The sequence below is a fragment of the Montipora foliosa genome, chromosome 2 (genome assembly GCF_036669935.1).
Source record: "Montipora foliosa isolate CH-2021 chromosome 2, ASM3666993v2, whole genome shotgun sequence".
NCBI classification, from domain to species: domain Eukaryota; kingdom Metazoa; phylum Cnidaria; class Anthozoa; order Scleractinia; family Acroporidae; genus Montipora; species Montipora foliosa.
This window is the reverse complement of record NC_090870.1, coordinates 52,792,022-52,812,975: the sequence shown is the minus strand read 5'-3', so window position 1 is coordinate 52,812,975 and position 20,954 is coordinate 52,792,022. Positions and strand designations below refer to the sequence as shown.

At 36.5% G+C, this 20,954-nt stretch overlaps 2 protein-coding genes across 2 annotated transcripts in view; one reads left to right on the top strand and one right to left on the bottom strand.

Moving 5' to 3' along the window:
- Positions 1–351: 351 nt before the first annotated feature.
- Positions 352–10,684, bottom strand: LOC137993538 (ras-related protein Rab-14). Its single transcript, XM_068839458.1, has 11 exons — positions 10,599–10,684; positions 10,125–10,189; positions 7,008–7,061; positions 5,959–6,073; positions 5,789–5,851; positions 5,589–5,655; positions 4,630–4,671; positions 4,190–4,235; positions 3,333–3,363; positions 2,573–2,641; positions 352–1,240 (listed from the first exon to the last, which is right to left on the bottom strand). Exons 2-11 carry the CDS (start codon positions 10,177–10,179, stop codon positions 1,129–1,131), a joined length of 654 nt encoding a protein of 217 aa, XP_068695559.1. The 5' UTR covers positions 10,180–10,189; positions 10,599–10,684; the 3' UTR covers positions 352–1,128.
- A 101-nt stretch (positions 10,685–10,785) lies between these two features.
- Positions 10,786–20,954, top strand: part of LOC137993536 (EH domain-binding protein 1-like) — a 34,677-nt gene continuing 24,508 nt past the window's right edge. Inside the window, exons 1-6 of the mRNA XM_068839455.1 lie at positions 10,786–10,976; positions 14,842–14,899; positions 15,291–15,386; positions 15,786–15,842; positions 16,081–16,262; positions 17,520–17,671. Of these exons, the coding sequence (XP_068695556.1) occupies positions 10,867–10,976; positions 14,842–14,899; positions 15,291–15,386; positions 15,786–15,842; positions 16,081–16,262; positions 17,520–17,671 (655 nt within the window). The 5' untranslated portion in view covers positions 10,786–10,866. The remainder of the gene's footprint in view (positions 10,977–14,841; positions 14,900–15,290; positions 15,387–15,785; positions 15,843–16,080; positions 16,263–17,519; positions 17,672–20,954) is intronic.

Here is a 20,954-nt window from a genome sequence, read left to right as displayed (position 1 = left end):
TTACGCAAAGTGACAACACCCGCCCAAAAGCAACTTACGATCTTTCTAATCTCTGACCGTTTTCATCCTTTCAATCCCAAGAGTGATTGATATAAATGTTCTCCTTACAAACTCAATAAATTGTCGAGCAGACTGTTATCACTGAGGTGTTTAGTCTAGATTATCAAATTCCCATAACTGACATAAAAACTAACGTATGGCAGTAAGGAGAATTTAGTTTCAGATCTTGGGAGTGAAAGGTTTAAGTGTTTGTTCTTTTTATTCCTGTGCCCGGAAATGACACGTTTAATGCGAACATAACTAACTTCTTGATATCACCGCAGGAAGATAACTAGTTAAGATAAGTAAACCTTTCTTTTCTTTTCAACTAAAAATTACTGCAATGGCATCTCTTCCTGACAGATCCCATTTTACAAAATGATACAACATAACCATTGGAGAAAGAAAGGAGGTTAAAATCTTATTCACCAGTCAGCGGGGCTTTAAAAGCAAATATTGATAATCAATTCAGTGTTTCTCTGTTTCACTGACGTCCTCATCTATATAACTTTTTCATTAACTGAGAGCAACAATTTTTCTGCATACCATGCTCTAGTTTCAATTCAGGTAAAGACCGCAGCAGATGCAGTTGATCTACTCAGCTTGACTCAAACATTATGCACCCTCATTTCACCACAAATCGCTCATGGTTTTAAAAATATTGTATTTCTCGCAGACTTTATAATCCTATTGGTGCACAGTTTTAACACCTAGATTGCCTTCCAATTCCTTCCAAAACACAGCGACTTTGTAAATTTCAGAATGTCGACAATTTGTAAAAGCTGGAATTATTCATTATTATTTGGGATTGAAAGAAATTCTCAAGAAAATCTGGGAGAGTTGGAATCTCTGTTGTGAATTTTTCATTTTCCACAACATGAAACAAACCGACCGTGAACATCCTGAGTAACCTCCTCTACTTCATACCCAAAAAATATTTACTGTATAATAATTATGCTATCTGCATGTTGTGGTATGTCATTTCATGGTTCCAATATTGCAAGTAACTAGTTTCCGTCTCACAGTTGGATCCATAAAGACAAATTCCTTCATCACATGGGAATAAAATTGTGGTCTTGGCATAAAATATTAACATGAACATTTCTCTTGGTTTGCTTGCTGGTCTGTATGCAATGAGTTTGCTGGCCTCCCTGCTAATGGTTTGTGTTGTACTCCTGACTCGGCTGCATTAAGATCCAAACTAAAGACAGGAGAAAAAAACATTAAATGCAGTTACACACCACAGTAAGTGGAACTTCACAAAGGTAAAGTAAAAGGTAAAGTCGTGCATTTATATAGCGCCTTTATCACAAACGTCTCAAAGGCGCTTTACAATGATCAGTTTACCCCCAGCGGACTGGAAGCATATACAGGTGCAAATTGCAGCCGCTTCTAAGCAGTCCATGCATGCTGGTACTCATTTTACCGACCTCGGAAGGATGGAAAGCTGAGTGAACTTCAGCGGGAAAGAAGGTCGCCAAATATTCCACTCTCGGCAGAACCGGGAATGGAACCCGGGGCCCTAGGGTTGGAAGGCAGAGATCTTACCACTGCGCCAACCCCTCCGCCCAACATAAAAAATGTCATGCAATAGACCTATTTAGCTTGTACATTTTGTTTTCCCATTTCAGACCACGTGATGTTACTCTAGGGAAAACTTTCTTTCAACTGTCGTCCTATGCACGTGAATATGTATGCATAACTTATGAAAAAACAAAAGGAAAATTCCCTTGAGAACATCACGTGGTCTGAAATGGGAAAACAAAACGTATAAGATAAAGAGGTCTATTCAATGGCTGGAATGGTGTTGATGCCAAATGGAGCATCACGAGAGGCTCTTATAACTTTAGCGTCAATTAATACTAAAACTTTCAAATGCCACTTCACTGTCATGTGCACTCCTTTAAAATATTTTTGTATGTGTATCAGTTGCTATCCACTACAGGAAACTTACCCCACCATCACAAAATGCAATCGGCTGATTCAGAGGGTTAAAAGAACTTTAAGTTGCAACACTAAAATTATCATCCTTTAGCTATGACGTGATTCTTTAAACATCACAAATTTACTTTGTTTCATTTAATTTGCAAAAAGGCAAAGGGGCACACAAGCCAATATGGCTCACAACAAGGCAGAAGGTTATTCCCGTGTTTTAGTAGCATAAAGTGACTAAGAGTACTGCTACTACACCCCCATCCCCTCCCCTGGACAGGCAGGGCTATCCCCAACAGTCCGCCACCTGTTTCTATTAATTTTAACTTTATACATTTGAGTTGACAGTGAGGAGCAAAGTTTCTCATCCAAAGACATAACACTGTGATAGAGCCACACCCAGAATACATGTCCCTGGGGTCAAGGGTCCAGCAAGCTACACCACTGTGCCTCCCACATTCAAATCATGTTGCTTCATTTTTATTTCTGGCTGTAACTAACACAATTTTCTTGCACAAATGTTGCTGTGGTTAGTTTTTTTATTTGTTTGTGAGTGTATAAAGAAGAATAAGCAAAAGTTAATCATCATCACTCCACTCACCTGCCATCTTGAATATTTTGGTAGATTTTCTTCGCAGTGTCAAGGAAAGCATCTTCTACATTTTCACCACTAGGGAAAATTAAACAAAATCATTGACTTTGGTACTAGATTAGCAGGTGACGATTTGGCCTTATGAATACCAATCATTAACTTGAAGACTCATAAGCTCAAATTCAAATCAAGTTTCCTTTTTCATTACCCTAAACTCTAACCCTAACCCAATCACTGCAAAGGAATGGATTAAAATACCCAGCAATGTGATTGGCACTAACCACTAATAATAATAATAATAATAATAATAATAATAATAATAATAATAATAATAATAATAATAATAATAATAATAATAATAATAATAATATAATATATATATATATATATAGAATGCATTTTATTATTTTAAAACGCTCCTTTATATAGAGACTTATGTTCCGTAAGAGGACATAGGCTACGCTTTGCGCCCTATGTACTTTTAACATTAGAGCATCCATACGTGTATACTGCAGATAATAATAATAATAATAATAATAATAATAATAACAATAACAATAATAATAATAATAATAATAATAATAATAACCAAAACACTAATAAAAATCATTATTATTATTATTGTTGGTTTCTGTATCTAATGGTCTGCCAACAATTGTCAGTAGCTTGAACCTTACAGTTTACTGTACACAACCATTTTGAAAGGTACAGTGTGTACTTGTTGTGATGAGAACAATAAGTAAATTATTATTTAAATACAAATACTCACGTTTTTGCACTTGCTTCACAATAGAGCAGTCCTGTGAGGACACAAAGGCAAAGTAAAGGATTTTCATAATACTAAATTATTTGGTTACCATAAACGTCCATGTATAAGCCACATCTGTAGATAAGCCGCACCCCGAATTTAGAAGCGCAGATTTTGGAAATATCCGGTAATTGACACACCAGCCCAAAGTTCCGTGATTAATAAGAATTACCCTTGTGCCACAAAGTGGTTAAAGCTAAGACTGCTGTAGAGGCTTGTTGCAAAATTTGGTCTAAGCGATACTTTCCCAGTTTGGATTCAGCTTCAAACAGACTCCAGCTAATCCTAAAAGAAGCTGGCAGCTTATATCCACTGGGGAAATCCTTAGTTACATAAGCAGGTCAAACATGCCAATCTATATAATTTTATTTTGTTCTAAAATTCATTTATACAGTATATTTACTTATTTATCTATTTAGTTATTTATTGACTTAGGTAACTTTTTTCGTTTAATTACTCTATTTCATTTATTTTTCGTTTGTCCTAGTTGCCATTAAGAACTGTATGGCTTAATGTCTCTCGCTCCTATTTGTTGTCAGTTACTGCATAATGTAAATCAGTCATCATTACTAAAATAAGTAATAATATAATGCAACTGATGATGATTGTTGAATGATCAAAACATGTCTTGTTTTAACTTGAGAGTACTTGTCAATTAATTTTTAAAACTAAAATAAATGAGACGAAGTAAGGGATGCACATGCATTCAGCTTTTTCTTTGTGGTTTGAAGCACTAAAAAATAATGTGAATTCCTAGCGCATGTATCCTCATACAGTGTATGTTTCAGGAATAGGAACCTGTACTAATCTATACTTGCCATTCTCCTCTGCAAACTGCTTGGCTTCTTCATAAGTCACATCTCTCTGTTTAGAAAACAACTACATTAATTTTATATACTTTTCATGAACCCAGTCTCACAAGCATCAATATTCTGCAAACCCCCAAAGATGTACAAATGTACCAGATCCTATAATGATCAACTACACAGAATTCCCAGTAGCAGTGATTACGGGAGCTGAGCAGGACTGACAAACTTGTTACTTCAAACATCCAATGTTTTCATCCACACACTCCTAACAAACTTGTCATTTCACAAGTGAATTTTACTCACAAAAACTTAATAGTTCGCCGCCATAACATCAAGTACAATCAGTGTACCTAATGTTATTGATTAAAGCACTTAATCATTGACAGATACAGATAACAGGGTTGGAACAAGTAGTTCCTTGTTAAGTGAGAAATACACTTGATACCCACCTGAGCATCTAGGTCCGACTTGTTCCCAATAAGAAATATTACCTGTAAGCACAAGTAAGTTCCATTTTTTAAGTTCAAACTATATAAGAATAAGCCAATAATTTAAATTTTCAACACAGTGTCTAGAGTAAGTAGCAGAAGAAAGTCTTGAAACACTACGATGGTTTGATCGTGAACAAACATGAAAATAGCAAATGTGATACAAGAAATTCTAGCAGCAAAGTGGCAAGCTGCAAGTCTTGTAAGGGGTGCCCACAAAACTAGCAGCTCGCAGCTTTAATTGCTACTTGACACTTGCAGATCGACATATACACTGTACCATTTCCTATTTTTTTCGTAACTTGTTTTCACAATCATTTCCCATGCATGCAGTTTGAAGCAAAACAGAGACAGCTCACAATATACAAGATGGTTGGCACATAAAGTGAGTGCATTTAACGATACAAGTTTGTTAAATACTAATTTAACTAACCCACTCTGCAAGAATGTCACAGTGGCAAAGCTTGTGTGATGTGCATAAGAAAAAGGAAAATGGCGAAACATGTTGGGTATCATTTTTTGACTGAACAATACTTGATGATCAAAACCCTACTTCACTTGAACATGCTGCTAAGTTTGTTGATACTTATTAAATGCTTCTTGCACAATAAACTTGTAAACAAGCCTTACTTAAGTGTAGTTTACCTGTGCAAGTCAAGCTTACAGGCTTCCACTCAATACCTATTTTAGTGCTCAATATTCAACAATTTTGACATCCCATTTATCTTTTATTGCCCACTGATGCTGAGAGCCAGCAATAGCAGAGCTCTGCGCACCAAAGGCGCTCCTGCAGAGCACCATGAGTAAGATGGCAATCCATCTATATGAGAAAATAATTAGGTATGTTGACCGCTGATGAGGTACCGAGTTTCAATTGGATCGCAGGCTCAAGTCAGGTTAACTAATAAAATCTGTGTTACCGTGTTTGGGTTCGTTAAATTTCTTGCATCAGTGAGCCAGCTGCTTAAATGATTGTAAGTACTTCTCCTACAATGACAAAAATTTCAATGTTAGTCAACAACAGAAACAAATTTGATAAAGTTGATTACAGTGTAACTTTAACTTTTATGCATGCTTGGATGTATTTATGCAGGTTGATAATTATGATCTTTTATTTTACCTTGTGATATCGTACACCATGAGAGCACCAGCTGCACCTCTGTAGTAACTCCTCGTCACAGCTCTGCATATTTGAATGAAACAGTCAGCATTCATCCCTAACATCTTTCTTAAACAACATTGAATTTGCTGTTGGTTTTGTGCCGCTGTTATCAGTAAATTCTGATGTACCTAAATCTCTCTTGTCCTGCTGTATCCCATATTTGAAGCTTAATCTTTTGTCCAGAAACTTCAATTATCCTTGTGCCAAACTCTACACCAATGGTGTGCGGACAGTCTGCCATAACTAAGAAAGAGATCACGACAAGTTTAATATTCAATTGTATGATATTTGGGAAATACAAAATCTTCATGTACATGTAGTTTTCTTTACAAAATCTGGGAAATTCTCAGATACAGCTGTATGAGAATAAAAATGAGGAGATGACCTTTTTTGGTTGTGACTTGGCGATACAAGTACTCCTTTGCAGAAGTCAAACCTACACTGTACATCGCTTGAAATTAAAAAATCCAGGTTGTCCCTGTTTCAAAAGTCGGGCAACCAAACCCATGAATATGGTTGCATTTGGTTGGCATTTCCACAATGGTGTCTGATTGCCATTGCCTACACATGTTTGCGATATTCCCACTTGCATCTTCCTATCTGACAATGTTTTGTAAAGGCTACAGATATTCAAAGTACATGTACTCAGCTGCAGCAAATAAATTATCATTAACTTCACAGTACTAACCAGCATTAATAGAAAACCAACAAGGAAGTTGGGTACTGCTTATGATTAATTCACCTTCAATATTATTTTAGGCTTGGTCATCCAATTTCTTTTCTCAGCGACCAGGCTTTTTACTGTACCAAAAACTGGTCATCTGGTAAACTTTCTGGTCATCTCGGACGACCTCTGCTAATTTCGAGCACTGAATCTAAGACCTTGCAATTCCTAATTCAGGCACTCGACCGATGAGCTACAGGAGCCTTGTGGAAACTAATCTCCATGTCCCAAAACACAGAATTATGTTATGAAAAGTACTTTTGACTTCCTTGAACGCTGGTTATCACTTACAGCTGCTTTGTTAGGCCTTTCAGGAAAAGAGGGCAAGATCAAGGAAGTGCACAGAACCCTAGAAAAAGCCTTTTATTGCTGATGCATTTATAAACAGCCCTCACCCTTTACAGGAACATTCTCTTGTTTCATAACTACAAACAGATAGTTTTCAATGCTTACATTTCTTTTCTGTAAATTGATGTAATAAACAGGATTTGCCTACACCCATGTCACCTGCAAAACATGAAGAAAAGAATTTGATCTAATGGGTAAACTAAACACCCAGTTACAGAACTCTCCTAAAATGTATCTATGAATTGGAAATCTTTGAATCTGTGGACCACCGACCGGTTGGCTCAGTTGATTGAGCATCGGAAATCTCAGTGGGGAGGTCATGGGATCAAAACATCTAGGGTCTTTGATTAACTAAGGAGAAAGTGCCACCTTTGTAATGACATCTGCAAGTGGTTAGACTCCCTAGTACATTGTATTCTTGGATAAGGGCGATAAACCGTAGGCCCCATCTCACAATCTTTGAATGTTCAGAAACCTGTGGGATGCAAGGCTGCTGCCTAAGAAAATTTTCCGGAAGCCCTTCGGGCTCCCAACATTAAAAGTTAGTAGCCTGAGTCATATTTTCAACGTGCCACCCATGACTTACCAAAAAACTGATGTGTACCTTATGACAATAACCCGTCGTATTTATAAACGAAGTGAATAAAGCAATCACATTTTTCCAATTCAATTAAACTCTGTTTATCTTCAAGATCAAGGGCGATAGTAGTCACAATTCTTGATCCTTTCCGTCACCAATCAACATTCCACGTCGGAATAATAAAAGTATAAGTATAAAAGCGTACTTCACAAAATAATTTACTGTCTTTTGGTTTATTTGCTTGATATTTTTGCACTCGCACGTCTTAAGTGCACAAGGGTTAGGGAAGAACCTTTTATTAGTGATCAATGGGAGATACAGCGTCACATCACGGAAATGCAAGTTTCATTAATTGTATCATAGTCCTACCTTACTCGAGTTCCGAATGATGACAAATGAAGCAAAAAGTATTGCTTACCTGTTGCGAGAGCTCTATTGCTGTCACCAGGCAAAAAACCAAGTAAACTTTCAGCAATTTACACGGGAAAAGGGAGATTCACATGTGCGGCACGTTAAAGTAGTGCAGACATCACCAAAACAAATAATATTTTCTTTCTTCAGCATTTAATTTGAAGTTAAGAAATCACATTACAATCATATTATACCACGTTTTACTAGTAAGTCTCTTCAGAGCTGATGGGGAGAACATGTTTCCTTTGTCGCATAACTTTCCGAAAATTCACACGCACAAATTTAACTGCCTTTGAGTGCACAAATTGCACATGTGGAGGCAGCATTTCCTTATTTGGGAATCTCATTGCAACCCGGTCTCTGCGTGCTACCAGGAGGTAACGCAACAAAAATATTTAACACGTTTACAAGTTGAAGAGTCGTTTATTTGTTGAATTTGCTCAACTACTGTACATTCTCTCCAAACACATCCCTTTTTTCATAGCTTTATCTCCAGCTAGCCTAGTCGCTAGTATCAGGTCTGATTTCACTAGCCAAATCTAAATTTGAACTAGCCAGTTTCATCATGCGCAGTTTCATTCATTTGTAAAATTATCACGAAAAAAAATCCACATTTGCAAATACAACTCACACTTTTAGTAAATATTCTCATATTTTCATATCCATCCTCACAACAGTGGCGCAATTATGCTGGAATGTACGGCCTCCCATATTTTCCCACGAAGGCAAAGTTTTCGTGGCCTTGAGACTAATTCTCACAGAACTTTGCAACTCACAAATGCACTGGAGTATGGAAAATCCGGAATAAAGTTAATTAAAACGTAAACCGTGCACAAAAAAACTAAACTGCTCGTTCGGAGGTCTGTGGAAAGGCTGTTCCTTTGATTAGAGCTATTCAAAAGGACAGACTTGCCCTCATTTAAGATTTTCTTTTAATTGTTTCAAACAGCAATCAGTGCATTTTATGCTTGAATGGTTTTTGGAACAAGTTTTCTCTTTTTTATGCGAGATTCACCATTCCTAGTAAATGAGATAAGTCGCTCCTTGTTATCTTTTTCTATTTTTTAATTTGAAATAAGTTACATTTGGATTCAATTTCTAAACAAGTATGTGACCTATTTCCATATACAGCTGCAGCTGCAGCATAGTCACTATCAAAATTTAATTATACTGTAGGAACTGGCTCTTTGTGATCAAGAACTTAACAACAAGTATATTTGGCTGGGTATTCCCTTATGATATTCATTAAATTCTCACTGTTTTGAGGAGTATCCTCATTGCCAGAATCATACGCCATTTTCATTACTTATGCTTGCCTCTAATTCGTCAAAACCTATCACGTACACAAAAATATCGTCGATTGATAGCAAACAATCAGAAACAGTTGACGATTGTGTTCCCCGCTTTACCATTGTCACTCGTCGCCAACAAGATGTAACAATAGAAAATCTTCTCTCTTGCGTTTTGTTTGCGATCATTGGCGATTACCAGCAAAAGTGTTTGTGATCAAGCTCTCGGAAGGTGCTTGCGATTGTTTGCGACGGAGTTACATGCATAATTATGGAAACAGCAGCCGAGAAGCTCCGCACTATTTCACATGCGATTAATCGTTCGTAATGTGGCACGGGGAAACTGTAATCCACGTTGGCTTCCTCTTTATTTTTTCCTTCAACTTATCATTTTCTAAGGCAGTAAATTCCATAGAATCTGATACCAGTTTCTGTTGTTAGTTTCTATTTTTTCCTTTTGTTTTATCTATAAGCAATAATTTTCATTTTTGTTTTCATCCAGAACTCCACTGCTTCACAATGTTTACTGGCCCCAATGGCCAGTGGAAGCTCAACATCTACTAGCAAAAACTGAAATTTCACTAGCCTGTGGCTAGTTGGCTACCATTAGTGTCAAGCCTTGATGATGATTTAATGCAATTGTCACTAACTGGATTACAGTACGTAACCTAGTCAGATTTAATATTTCTGTTGTATTTATCATCTGCAAAGAGAGCAGTTGATGGACATTTTGAAAACGGAGAAAAGACAAAGTAACATTAACTAATCTGAGGCCCAGTAATAATGGCAGATGCAAATATAAAATTATGCCACTTAAATTTCACCACTGTTGGCATAACAAACCGCAGAATAAATAATTTATGCCTAAAATTGTTATTTACTGCAATATTAAGAAAGCAACAAACCAAGAAATGCGAAAGCCAAGTTTATATCTTAGCTTACCTATTATGATGTACTTGAATATGTAAGAGTAGTTGTAAGGTCCCGTTGCCGCCATTTTAAAAACACTACAAAGCAAAAGGAGCAGTAAAAAAGTTAGTAAGATGTAAATTAAGGAAAAGTACTTCCTTTTAATTTTATTTAGCTCGATAATTGACAAATGTACATTACACCGATCTTTTTTTAAGCTTTAACTCACAAATTTCCTGATAGCGATTTCGTGAGAAATAAAAATAATAACCAAATATACTTTACTAGAGTTTACACGTCGCTGTAAACAAATTGTTCGTGAACTTCCTAAAAGAGATTTTGTTGGATTTTAAGCAACACGTGAAATATGAGGTCCGCAGAATTATTATTCATGAATAACTCCAGACCGAACGATTACTCTACAGAACAAATGAGAACACAAGCATTGAGAAAAGAATTGCAATCATATAGCTGGAGGTAACCAAATAGCTCTTTCACAGCACTTACCTGGAAAGTAACAGAAAAACACAACACCAAAATCTAGGAAAATGGCGGATCCCGTGTGATAAATTTTGGTGAGCATTGTGGGTAGGAGAAGTCGGGTTATTTCGGATTTACCGAAAACGGTTCGGTGATGATCCGAGAAATCCGAGTAGTCCTAGAAAATTACGTGGTCGCACAGCTCGTACACATTTCTAGCAATGGTGGACTGAAGTGTACTGAACTCCGGAGATTCGTAAGCGATAGTGAATTTTACTCTGTGAGTAAATGGGAAATGACTACCGTTTGGAAAAGGCTACAACGTGTAGGGAAGAAAGCATCCAAATTTCAATTCACTGCATTTTATCAGTCGCTCTCTGTTGAGTGTGTGCGAGGTGGAAAATGGTAAGCGTGAAGAATCCTGTACATGTTAATTAATTGTGTACGGCCGTCTAGTCATTTCACAGTGCGTCCTTTATGACTGTATGTATTCTGACCTATGTTGTTTTTGATACCGTGAGAATTTTATTACTCACCCAAGCAGATATTTTCCAATTTTCGGACCTTCACTAAAATTCTAGCTATTTCCAGATCAGGCGTATCAAAATGTATCCGGGCATGATAGCATTTTGTTGTGAACGCCGTTAAGTCGGCCTACTCAGACTTTAATCTTTTGAACAAAGATCACGCCGTCATCGTCTGAGTTATTTTGGCCAGTCTAGCTTCTATCAAAATTATTGCGTTGAATATCTTGTAAAATGTCGCTTTAAAAATTTCAACGCCTGATCAATTAGAAATTTACTGCAGAGGGGTTTTTTTTTTTGCTTCTCTCAGTTTCACTTACGCTTTCAAGGTTGACTTTTATTTGTTTGTGAACTTTTTTGTGAAACTGAAAGAAACATTGGAGCTCAACAATGACATAGCGCTTTTAAAATAGCTATAAACGTCGAATTCCGTTTACTGGACGTTCAAGCGTGATAAGAGTCTCTCATTTTCAAGAATAATTAGTCAGCTAAGCACTGATGGGGCATTAAAAACACGAGACTTACATCCATGTCTAGTTATGGAATTTCAAGTCTGTCATTTCTTCAACATGTGTGACCTTTTTTTATTGATGATTGAAGTGACTGGTTTGTTTAGGTTCACAGCTTTTCAAAGTTAGGTGTTTTTCCAAAACAAGGGAGTATTGCAAATTTGTTGGTTTTTTTTTCAAGGCTTGAAAATTGTTCAAATCAGTTTCATGTTTATTTGTCTGGTGACCTTGCAAAATTCATGAGTGGTAGAACAATAGAAAATAAAAGTATTTCTTAAAGCTAGCCCTTAACCTTCAGCCTTCTAAAAACAGAATGTAAGTGATATCTATTGTAAAAGTTTGGGATTTAGTACAGGAAGTTTGCACAGCTGTGCATTGGCATTTCCATGGGGCCCTGACTTGTAAAATTTGGTACCTTTCCAGGTCCTTATAATTTTTTTCTTTTTTTAGATACATTGTTTTCTTGTTTTTAAATAACAGTATTTAAGTTAGACTATATAATCATGTGTTGTTACAAGGGAATTTGATAAACTGTAACAATTTTGGTAGTGTAGAAGCTCTCTAAAGCTAGCCGGTTTTTTTTGTATTTTAGCAGCTTCCGTTCTGTTATTTGTTGTTTGCCTTATTGGTTTCTCTTGGACAAAGGCTCCTGGGTAGCAATGCAACAGACCACTTTCGGTATATTAACCCTTTCACACCCAAACCGGCCTAAACTGGTCAGACTTACATGTAGTATAGGCCTTATCACGGTTTTCCACGCCATCTTGATGGGCAGGCAAAGCGGTCAGAAATTACAGTGTTTGTATGGGAATCCGATAGCAAATAACTTCTTCCAAAATTGAATTTTACACAATTTGTGAATAAAAACATTAAAATACTAGGTAGAAGATTGTATTCACCAAGTTTGAAGGATGTAGCTTTCCTATAAGTGGCTGAGCTATTTTTTTTTATTTTCCTTACATTAGTCTTAAAATTTTTCCCCCCCGTGAACTGCATCTAGACGTTTGTCTACCCAGCCAAATTTACAGACAAATGTATGAAAAATTCAAAAAAATTAACTGAGCATCTTCTAGCCAAGCTACATACTTCAAACTTGGTGAATACAATCTTCTATGTACCTAGTATTTTAACGTTGCGATTCAGAAATTGTGAAAAATTCAATTTTGGAAGAAGTTATTTGCTATCGGATTTCCATATAAACACTGTAATTTCTGACCGCTTTGCCTACCCGTCAAGGTGGTGTCGAAAACCATGATAAGGCCTATTTTACTCTGTCTAACGCCAGACGGTTTTACTCATCAATGGGGAAGCCCTGGGAGTCAACAGGTTAAAATTCAGCTTGAAAGAGAGGTTTAGAGGACAAAGACAAAGGAAAGTGGATGATATGCTAATATCTAAAGTTCACATCCATTGCAACCTATTTCTATTGTTTCTATATAATTATCCTCTCTACCTCACTAATCAAGCTGAATATTGATATTTTGAAAATGGCCTATTTGCATTGTTCCTTGCTGCTATGTTGTGGTTCCTTGGACTAAACTTTTAAAAAAACTAGTTCCATAAGAGATTTTTCCTTTGCCTTTACACAAAGACAAATCAAAATTGTACTGGTTTGAACAATAAATTATTATTTTAATCAAGAAAAAAATTGAACCATGACAGCTTCACCTTATTGCCCAATGAGTTTTTGGTTCGAATTTTGGGAGCAACTAGTTCAAATTGCTGTAAAGAGATTGAAATGCTTGTGTTTATGGCCTAGACCTTCCATGAATGAAATATTTTAAAATTGTTTACTTTTAGAAAACTCTTTTAAAATTAATCTCACCAATCTGTTGCCAGATGTTTTTCTTTCTTTTTCAAAGTTTACAAATGTACAGTAGCCTCTTGCATCTAGACATTAATATTTTTGTTTTGGCTTATAGATGTGAATTGGTCCCTAAAGGCCAAACAAACATTAGTCGCAGGGTTTTTAATACGAATGCAAATATATATGTGGCAAAATTTAAACAGTTGCAGAAGGGACCACAAGTGCCAATATGCGTTTGCTCCTAGAGGGGTCTGAATTTTGTTTCCCTTAGAAATGATTTCTTGCATTTAGGAGCAAGATTATTTGGCTTTTTTACGAACAAAGCTTGGTTAATCCAAGGTTCATGCTCTGTGGCACACATTTCTCTTGTTATTTGTAAAATATAGGGTAATTTGTCAATCAAAGGAGGCTGCAAATTCAAGTCGAAAAGCAGACAAGTTTTACCAGCTGTCAGTTCTTACTAAAACCCCTGTGTGAAAATGGGGTTCTTTCTTTGTAGATCAATGGAAGCATTCTTCACAATCCTAGTAGTCTACTCTTTGGATGAGAATCGGTTTTGCCAAAAATAAGAATATGCTATGTTTTGAGGCAAATTAATTTTCATCCATTTTGAAATTCTGTTTAGTGTGTTATATGCATGAGGCAGTCTCTTTCATTCAAGCAAACATCTGTCAAGCTAGTGGCTTTGTTTTAAAGACTAATGACAGCAACCTTCCAAATTATCCAGTGTGTATCACTGCTAAAAATAACAACAATTTTTTGCTGTCATTCAAGCCAAACATACACATTAAGATCTCTTGTTTGGGTAATGATGTTATCTTATTTTTAAGTCCACAAACGCCATTGACTGCCAAAATCAATTCCAGTTAAATTACTGCTCAGTGCTTGAAATTACCAAAAAAAAATCCAGTCGCAATTTTGCGACAATATACGAAAATTTAGTCTCAATTTTGCAAATTTTAGCCGCTGTGTCATGTTGTCAGTGGTGTTGCAAAACAAAATATGAGCTCACAATACTTGTGTTAAGGAAACCGCTGAAAAGTTGAATGATATAGAAGGAATAGAGTTGCATTGTGCACGTAACATCTCAGCGAAATTATGCTACAATTACACTATCTTCAGATTGAAAGAAAATTCACGTCAAGAAACAAATATTTTTATCATTTCTTTAGCAACTGCTAACCCTTTTGTTTTAAAAGAGCGGAGGTGAAAGCAAATCACAAATTTGCGACTTCTCCAGATATTTTAGTCACAAAGGGAAAAAAGTTAGTTGCAAGTGTGACTGTATTGGTGGCAATTTCATGCCCTGACTGTTGGCTTTGGTGCCTTAAACCAGTCTCTTGCTGAAAGAAATATCTTCCAGACAACATAGTTTATGTGTTGAAGCTCTGTGAACCTCATTTGTGTAATTAATTTCTTGTTATCTACAGGTTACCAAACAAACTAGTTGTAGTGTGGATGCGACGGAAGAGAAGGAAAGCTATCAAGGTACAGTTGTGGTCAATATTTGGTGGGATGTTTAATTAGAGTTGCAACAGCATTGATAGTAATTGGCCTCATTGTTGTGCTTGGACACAAGCAATGAGCCCTTTTGCCTGGGGAGGTGATGAGTGGGTGGGTGGGTGACTGTTTCGCATCATTCATTTAGTTGAATATTGTGTGGCCATTGTTATGCTAGCACAACAGTTTCCATAATGGTTGAATGGTGGGCCAGCAAAGCGTGCTTGGAGCTCAATTTTTCTATCAATATTTGTGACCCATAGTTCTTTAATTGGCATTATGTAAACTCAGTTTTTCTTGCAATTAATTTTGTCTGTGTTCTTAATTGCTGTGTTTTCCGAAACTCATTTATAGAATCATTAGGTACTGTTTTTCTTAGGCAATGTCGTGGCAGCCCAATATCAGCAATCCATTCAGGGGTATCATTGTTTGGCCGGAACCAGAACCTGTTGACATTACGGTCACCCTCTATAAGGTATATGGTGTACAATGTATGGTGATACACTGAAAAGGTAACTTAAGTCTCTGTTATGAGCCTAGAAATTAAAGACCCATCAGGCCTGTGCTGTGATACACTGAGATAAACATTAAATTAATGAAGTGAAATTTTTTGTACATGGCAGCAGCATCAGTCTTGCCATCTTCATGGCTTCATGAAGCCTAATGTCATACCAGGACTCTTTTTAAGACTTCTCAACACTGAAGTGAGTTACAGTCATGACTGCCAAGTGTAATTATTATTGTGTACTATATCACTAAATATTATTCAATATTGTGCTGGATAAGCTCAGCCTTAACTGAGGGCCCAGGTTGTCTGGCTGTATCAGAAGTTGTGAAGTATGGTGAATTTTTATTTCCGTTAAATCTTGGTTAGGACTCAAAACCAGACAGTGAGTTTGAAGACAAGGAGTGGACGTTTGTTATTGAAGATGTAAGTAATACATGAATGTAGATAGAAAAAATAACTACTAGTACTCAGAACAACTCTAATGAGTAATCAGAGTGAGAATTGTACTCTGACCACCAGATCTCAAGTGCAGTACCCTAAACACTTGGCCAATCGTTAGTCCTTTAATGTTTTTGTGGAATAAAACTGATCGAATTAAAGTAAAATAAATTGACATCTTGAATATCCATGATGATGGAAATGAATGATTCATTGTTTGTAGGAATCCCAGACTGGACGAAGAAAGCCCATTGCCACTGGGGTAATCAATATGGCAGATTACGTCAGCACAGAGAGTCGAACATTCGATATCACACTCACCTTGAAGGTGGCTAGTAAAAAACTGGTTTCGGCTTCACTTGACTTAAATTTGTCATGTGTGCTGATCAAAGAGGGCATGGCAACGTAAGTATTAAAATACATGTAAACAAGTGAATTCAGACTTCGTACATTATCTGCTTTGCTACGGCATTCTGGATAACCTATTAGACTAGATGCCAACAGGAAATCAAGATCTGTAACAACATTTTTGCCTTTTTTTCCCAAAATTTTTCTCTTATCAGTTACACCATAGTGGTGTTTAGCTCACCAGACTTCAAACCCACCTTTGCCGTAATGCCCCTTCCTTGATGAGATTTGGCAGTATTTTGTCCGTCTTACCAACTTTCTATTAGTAGCCTACAGTGTACATGTACATTTCCTACTTTAGCCCAGGAAACCCCTTGATAAATAGTATGCCATTATTATGATCAATAATTATTAATAATTATTATTATAAATCATTGTCAATATATTCATTATATCAATACAATAATTAGCAATTATTGAATGAGGCTGAGTAGGATATGAAGAATTCTGCAGGTCGAGGAGGGTGGATAACATCCTCCGAGATCTGCAGAATTCTTCATATTTTACGAAAGCCGAATTCAATAATTGCTTTATTTTTCATTCAAAATATTGTCTAAACCTACTCGCAGCCATTTTGCTGCTCAACAAAAATAACACAAATTATCTCGTCCCCAGCTTTTTTTGGTCAACGGTTCAATAATTTGCAGCGGGCTGCACTTTTGACGTCACTGGTTCAATAATCTGCAGCGGCCTGCCTTTGTGACGTCATTGATTCAATATGACGAAGTTTCTTTCCAAATTTGGTGAACAGCAGCTGGTTATGGTGAATTATGCGTGTGATTTTAACCAATCAGAAATGGGGAAATGTTTTGAATGAATAATAATTATTATTATATTGATATTATTAACCATTTGCGTGCTGATTCCGCATTTAACTAACTTGCAGACTCTGAAGTTCATATTGGATCAACTATTTCATTTTTAATGTCTGTTAATCATTGTAATATCAGTGTTTACTTCAGAGGCATTAGATTATAATCCCATTCTAGAATACAAATTAATAAGTGAAACAGGGTCTTAATTTCTTTCCTGGAAAAAAAAATTGACGGGACTTGCTGTAAGAAATTGCATGTAGACTAACTGAAGTATTCTAAAAATATTACTGGGTTCTCTTGATAGGAGTCAAACCTTTGGATCACTAATAATAATTATCATCTACTATGGGGATAAAAGTACATTTAATTATAGGATGATAATTGTTTTAAGAAAAGCATTTTCTGCACAAGTACTTAATATGATCATTTTTTGCTACAGTGATGATGACATGATCAGTATTGGTAGCATGATGAGTTTGAATGATACCGCAGATTTCAATTTGGATGATGATGATGATATGGAAGTGGCACCATCACCAAGGTTACGGCACAAAAGAAACTTGTCATCTGGCAACGTAAAATTCTCTCCAGGTACACAAAATTATATATATTATGGAGCTTTCACAGAATGGACACTTCAATATCAATTTTGGGCAAAAGTACTACATGGCTTAACTTAAAATACGTTCACAATGCTACCACATGGGCAATCAGATATTGTTTGATGCTGGTTCATGAGCATATTGTATTGCTTACGGTCTCCCTTCAGAAGACAATAGATAAGACTGGGCTTCTGATAAGATTATGCAGCAATTTTTGGCCATATTATGCGTAAACATGAGTTAATTATGCAGAAATTTAAACAATTTATAAAACTAATAATTAGGCCCATCCAATGTATTTCCATGCTTATGGTAAATCAGGACTCAAAATTGCGTCCAAGACCTGTACAGTCGCATTTGCACCTGAATTTTTTCCTCTTTGCAATTAAAATACCTGGAGGAGTCACCAATTTGCGACCAGCTTTCACCGTTGAACTAAAAGGGTTAGTAGTTGGCATTTTGCCGCAACTTTTGCTAAAGTAAACAAAGCGCTCTATAAAAAATTGTTGTTTGTTGTCATGAATTTTGTTTCAATTTGGAGATACATGTATGGAGCAAAATTGTAATGTGGTTGGACTGCAATCCATTCCCTCGATCATTCACCATTTCCAGTGGTTTTTGTTACACATGTAGTACGGGCTCCTCTTTTCCCTACGATTACAAATAATACAATTTAATTTGCAACTGTAACTTGCAAGTAAAGTTTCACCTCTTGTTGCAAAATTGTGAGCAGATAATGTTTTGTTTTTAATTTCAATCCAAGGTTATGTTTATAACACGGTTTAACAAGTGTTCAGGCTCATTTGCGAAAAATGCTGGAAACTGCTTACAACCTTTCAAATACATTTAAGGGTTTCAAAATAGTCAATCTCTGGCTTTTATGTTTTTGAGGATGATAAGCAGCTGCTTTACCACTAACATCAGGCATTTCTTCTGTTTTATGCGGAAAATATGGTAATTATGTAGAGGATCACGCGGATCCACATCGCTGCATCCTGTCAGATGCCATGAGTCAAGAGTGTAAAGACGTTGGATCTTGAATGGTTAACTTTATAAGTTTGCATTCATTGCTGTTCAAACCAATTTGTCCCATTGTGCTATATTTGACACCATTTTTTTTTGCAATTAATTTTGTCTAGAACCTTGGGCAATTACAGTGTAGCTCGGAGATAAGCATCCAACACAAAAAATGCATGCACCATTTTGGTGTATGCATCTACATATGTGCACATGTGAAATGCATTTACATGTATTCATGGCCATTACATTAAATTTTATTTGTATTCAATGTTCAGTTAAACAACGGGAAACTGAAATACACGTTGTGCATTACTTCATGCAGCTTTTTACATAGGAAAAATTGGTTACAAATACACGTTGTGCATTATTTTATGCAGCATTTTATGTTCTGGGATAACCTACATAAGGGAGAAATTGGTAGCCAGGATGTTGAAGTTGCTGTCTAACTAGAATGAGAAGTTCAACATATTGTTCATGTAGCAGTTGATTTTTTTGAGAAAGGTTTTGAAACTATAATTATTAAAGCTGCATTTAAAGACAAGCAGATTAAAACTATTGACGATTCATTAAGCAGTTAATTCTGTATTCAATACAGTCATGCTTGAGAAATTGTCTTTTTATTACGTGGAATGCCGAAGGCATCCACGTCTTAAAACCGGGCTGAAATCTTTTTTTTGTTGGTAGTCACAAATGTGCATACCCCGCGGATATTGAATTAATCTCCGATCGGGTGGACTGATTTATATTCCCTACGGTATTTCCCAAATTCCCTGCCCCTAGGAGAACTCCTACACTTCCCAAGCCATCACGATTTTCTTTGCTAGCGCGTTAGACCACTCGGCCACCGTGACACACTTCCGTCACATTGGTGAAAGCAAACATTTATAATACAATCTTTCCGCCCGCCATGATTGTTTCAGTATTAAACTATTCGATAAAGTGGATAGATGCTTTTTCTTTGAGAAAGGCAAGCTTTAAAGGCAAGGAGAATTTTCTACGTTATTTCTAGATCTTGCTTCGTACTTGTGTGTTCCACTGTGAACATTATTATTTTGCATACAACGAATACTTCATTAGAAGCATTTTGCATAGAACGAATACGTACTCCAATATTTCTTGGGAACCAGTTTGTTCGCCGTTTTGACGTAGAAAGAAAATAAGAAAATAGCTTTGAACGGCCAAACAAGATAGAAAATGAAATCAAGTTTAAAAAAAACGAATTAGCTATCGCCGTCACGGGGACTTCGCAGCCGTCCCCCATCCAAGTACTAACCTCATTCGGAGGAGCTTAACTTCAGCTGACACTTGGACTAGCATCAACGATTGTGATCTTTATGTTAAATTCGCACATAGATCTTGTCGAACTTTATAACACTTGAAAGAAAAAAAAACGCACTAACAAAAACCAGGTGTTATGCCGTCATTTTGTCACAGATGTATCCTTTGTTTCGTGAGTTGTGAGTAAACACGCAAGGTATAACTTGATCACAGGCGGCCGCTAAAATCGATGTCACTTCCGATTTTGCGATTTTACTTGCATGACCAAAAGTACGATAGAAAAATTGAACTCTGATGGAACGTAACAAAAATCTCCCGAAATGTTTTTCGCTGATGGCAAATTGTTTTATTCTCGATCGACACTTCCTAAAAGTTCCTTCTGCTCTCCTTAAAAACTACATATTAATATTTATTTACTTTTTCGTCAATATTTGTTTTGCATAAAGCAGGCTAGCAAAATCTGTACCTTGCTTTGTTCGCATTTTTGAGCGTTAAAATGGAATTTTTGGGCGTATGTTCCTGACAGCAAAAGTCGCATATTTTAACGTCCCCCATCCAGATACTAACCCCGCTGGAAAGGGAAAAAAACTTTAGTAACATTGGTCTTGGAAAGGTGTCAGAAGCTCAGAGTACACGCTTAAGGTTGTGGTGAAAAAGAAGTTGTAAATGATCAACATATCGGCTTTGAAGCCAAATGTTTCTCGATTTCCTGTTATTTTCTTCAATCGTTCTGGGCTTAGTATTTTACTGAACCACATGTCTTCTTAGAGGGTATATAGCAAAGATGAAGGGGTAGTTTCTAAAGAAACTGTGGTGCTGCGTCGGTGGGGAAGTAGTATACAAAAATTTGGTTTTATCAACGGAGTTGATAATGTAAATTGGCCACCGTACAGAGATTCTAAAAGCTGACGTTTCGAGCGTTAGCCCTTCGTCAGAGCGAATCCAGAATCGATTCGCTCTGACGAAGGGCTAAC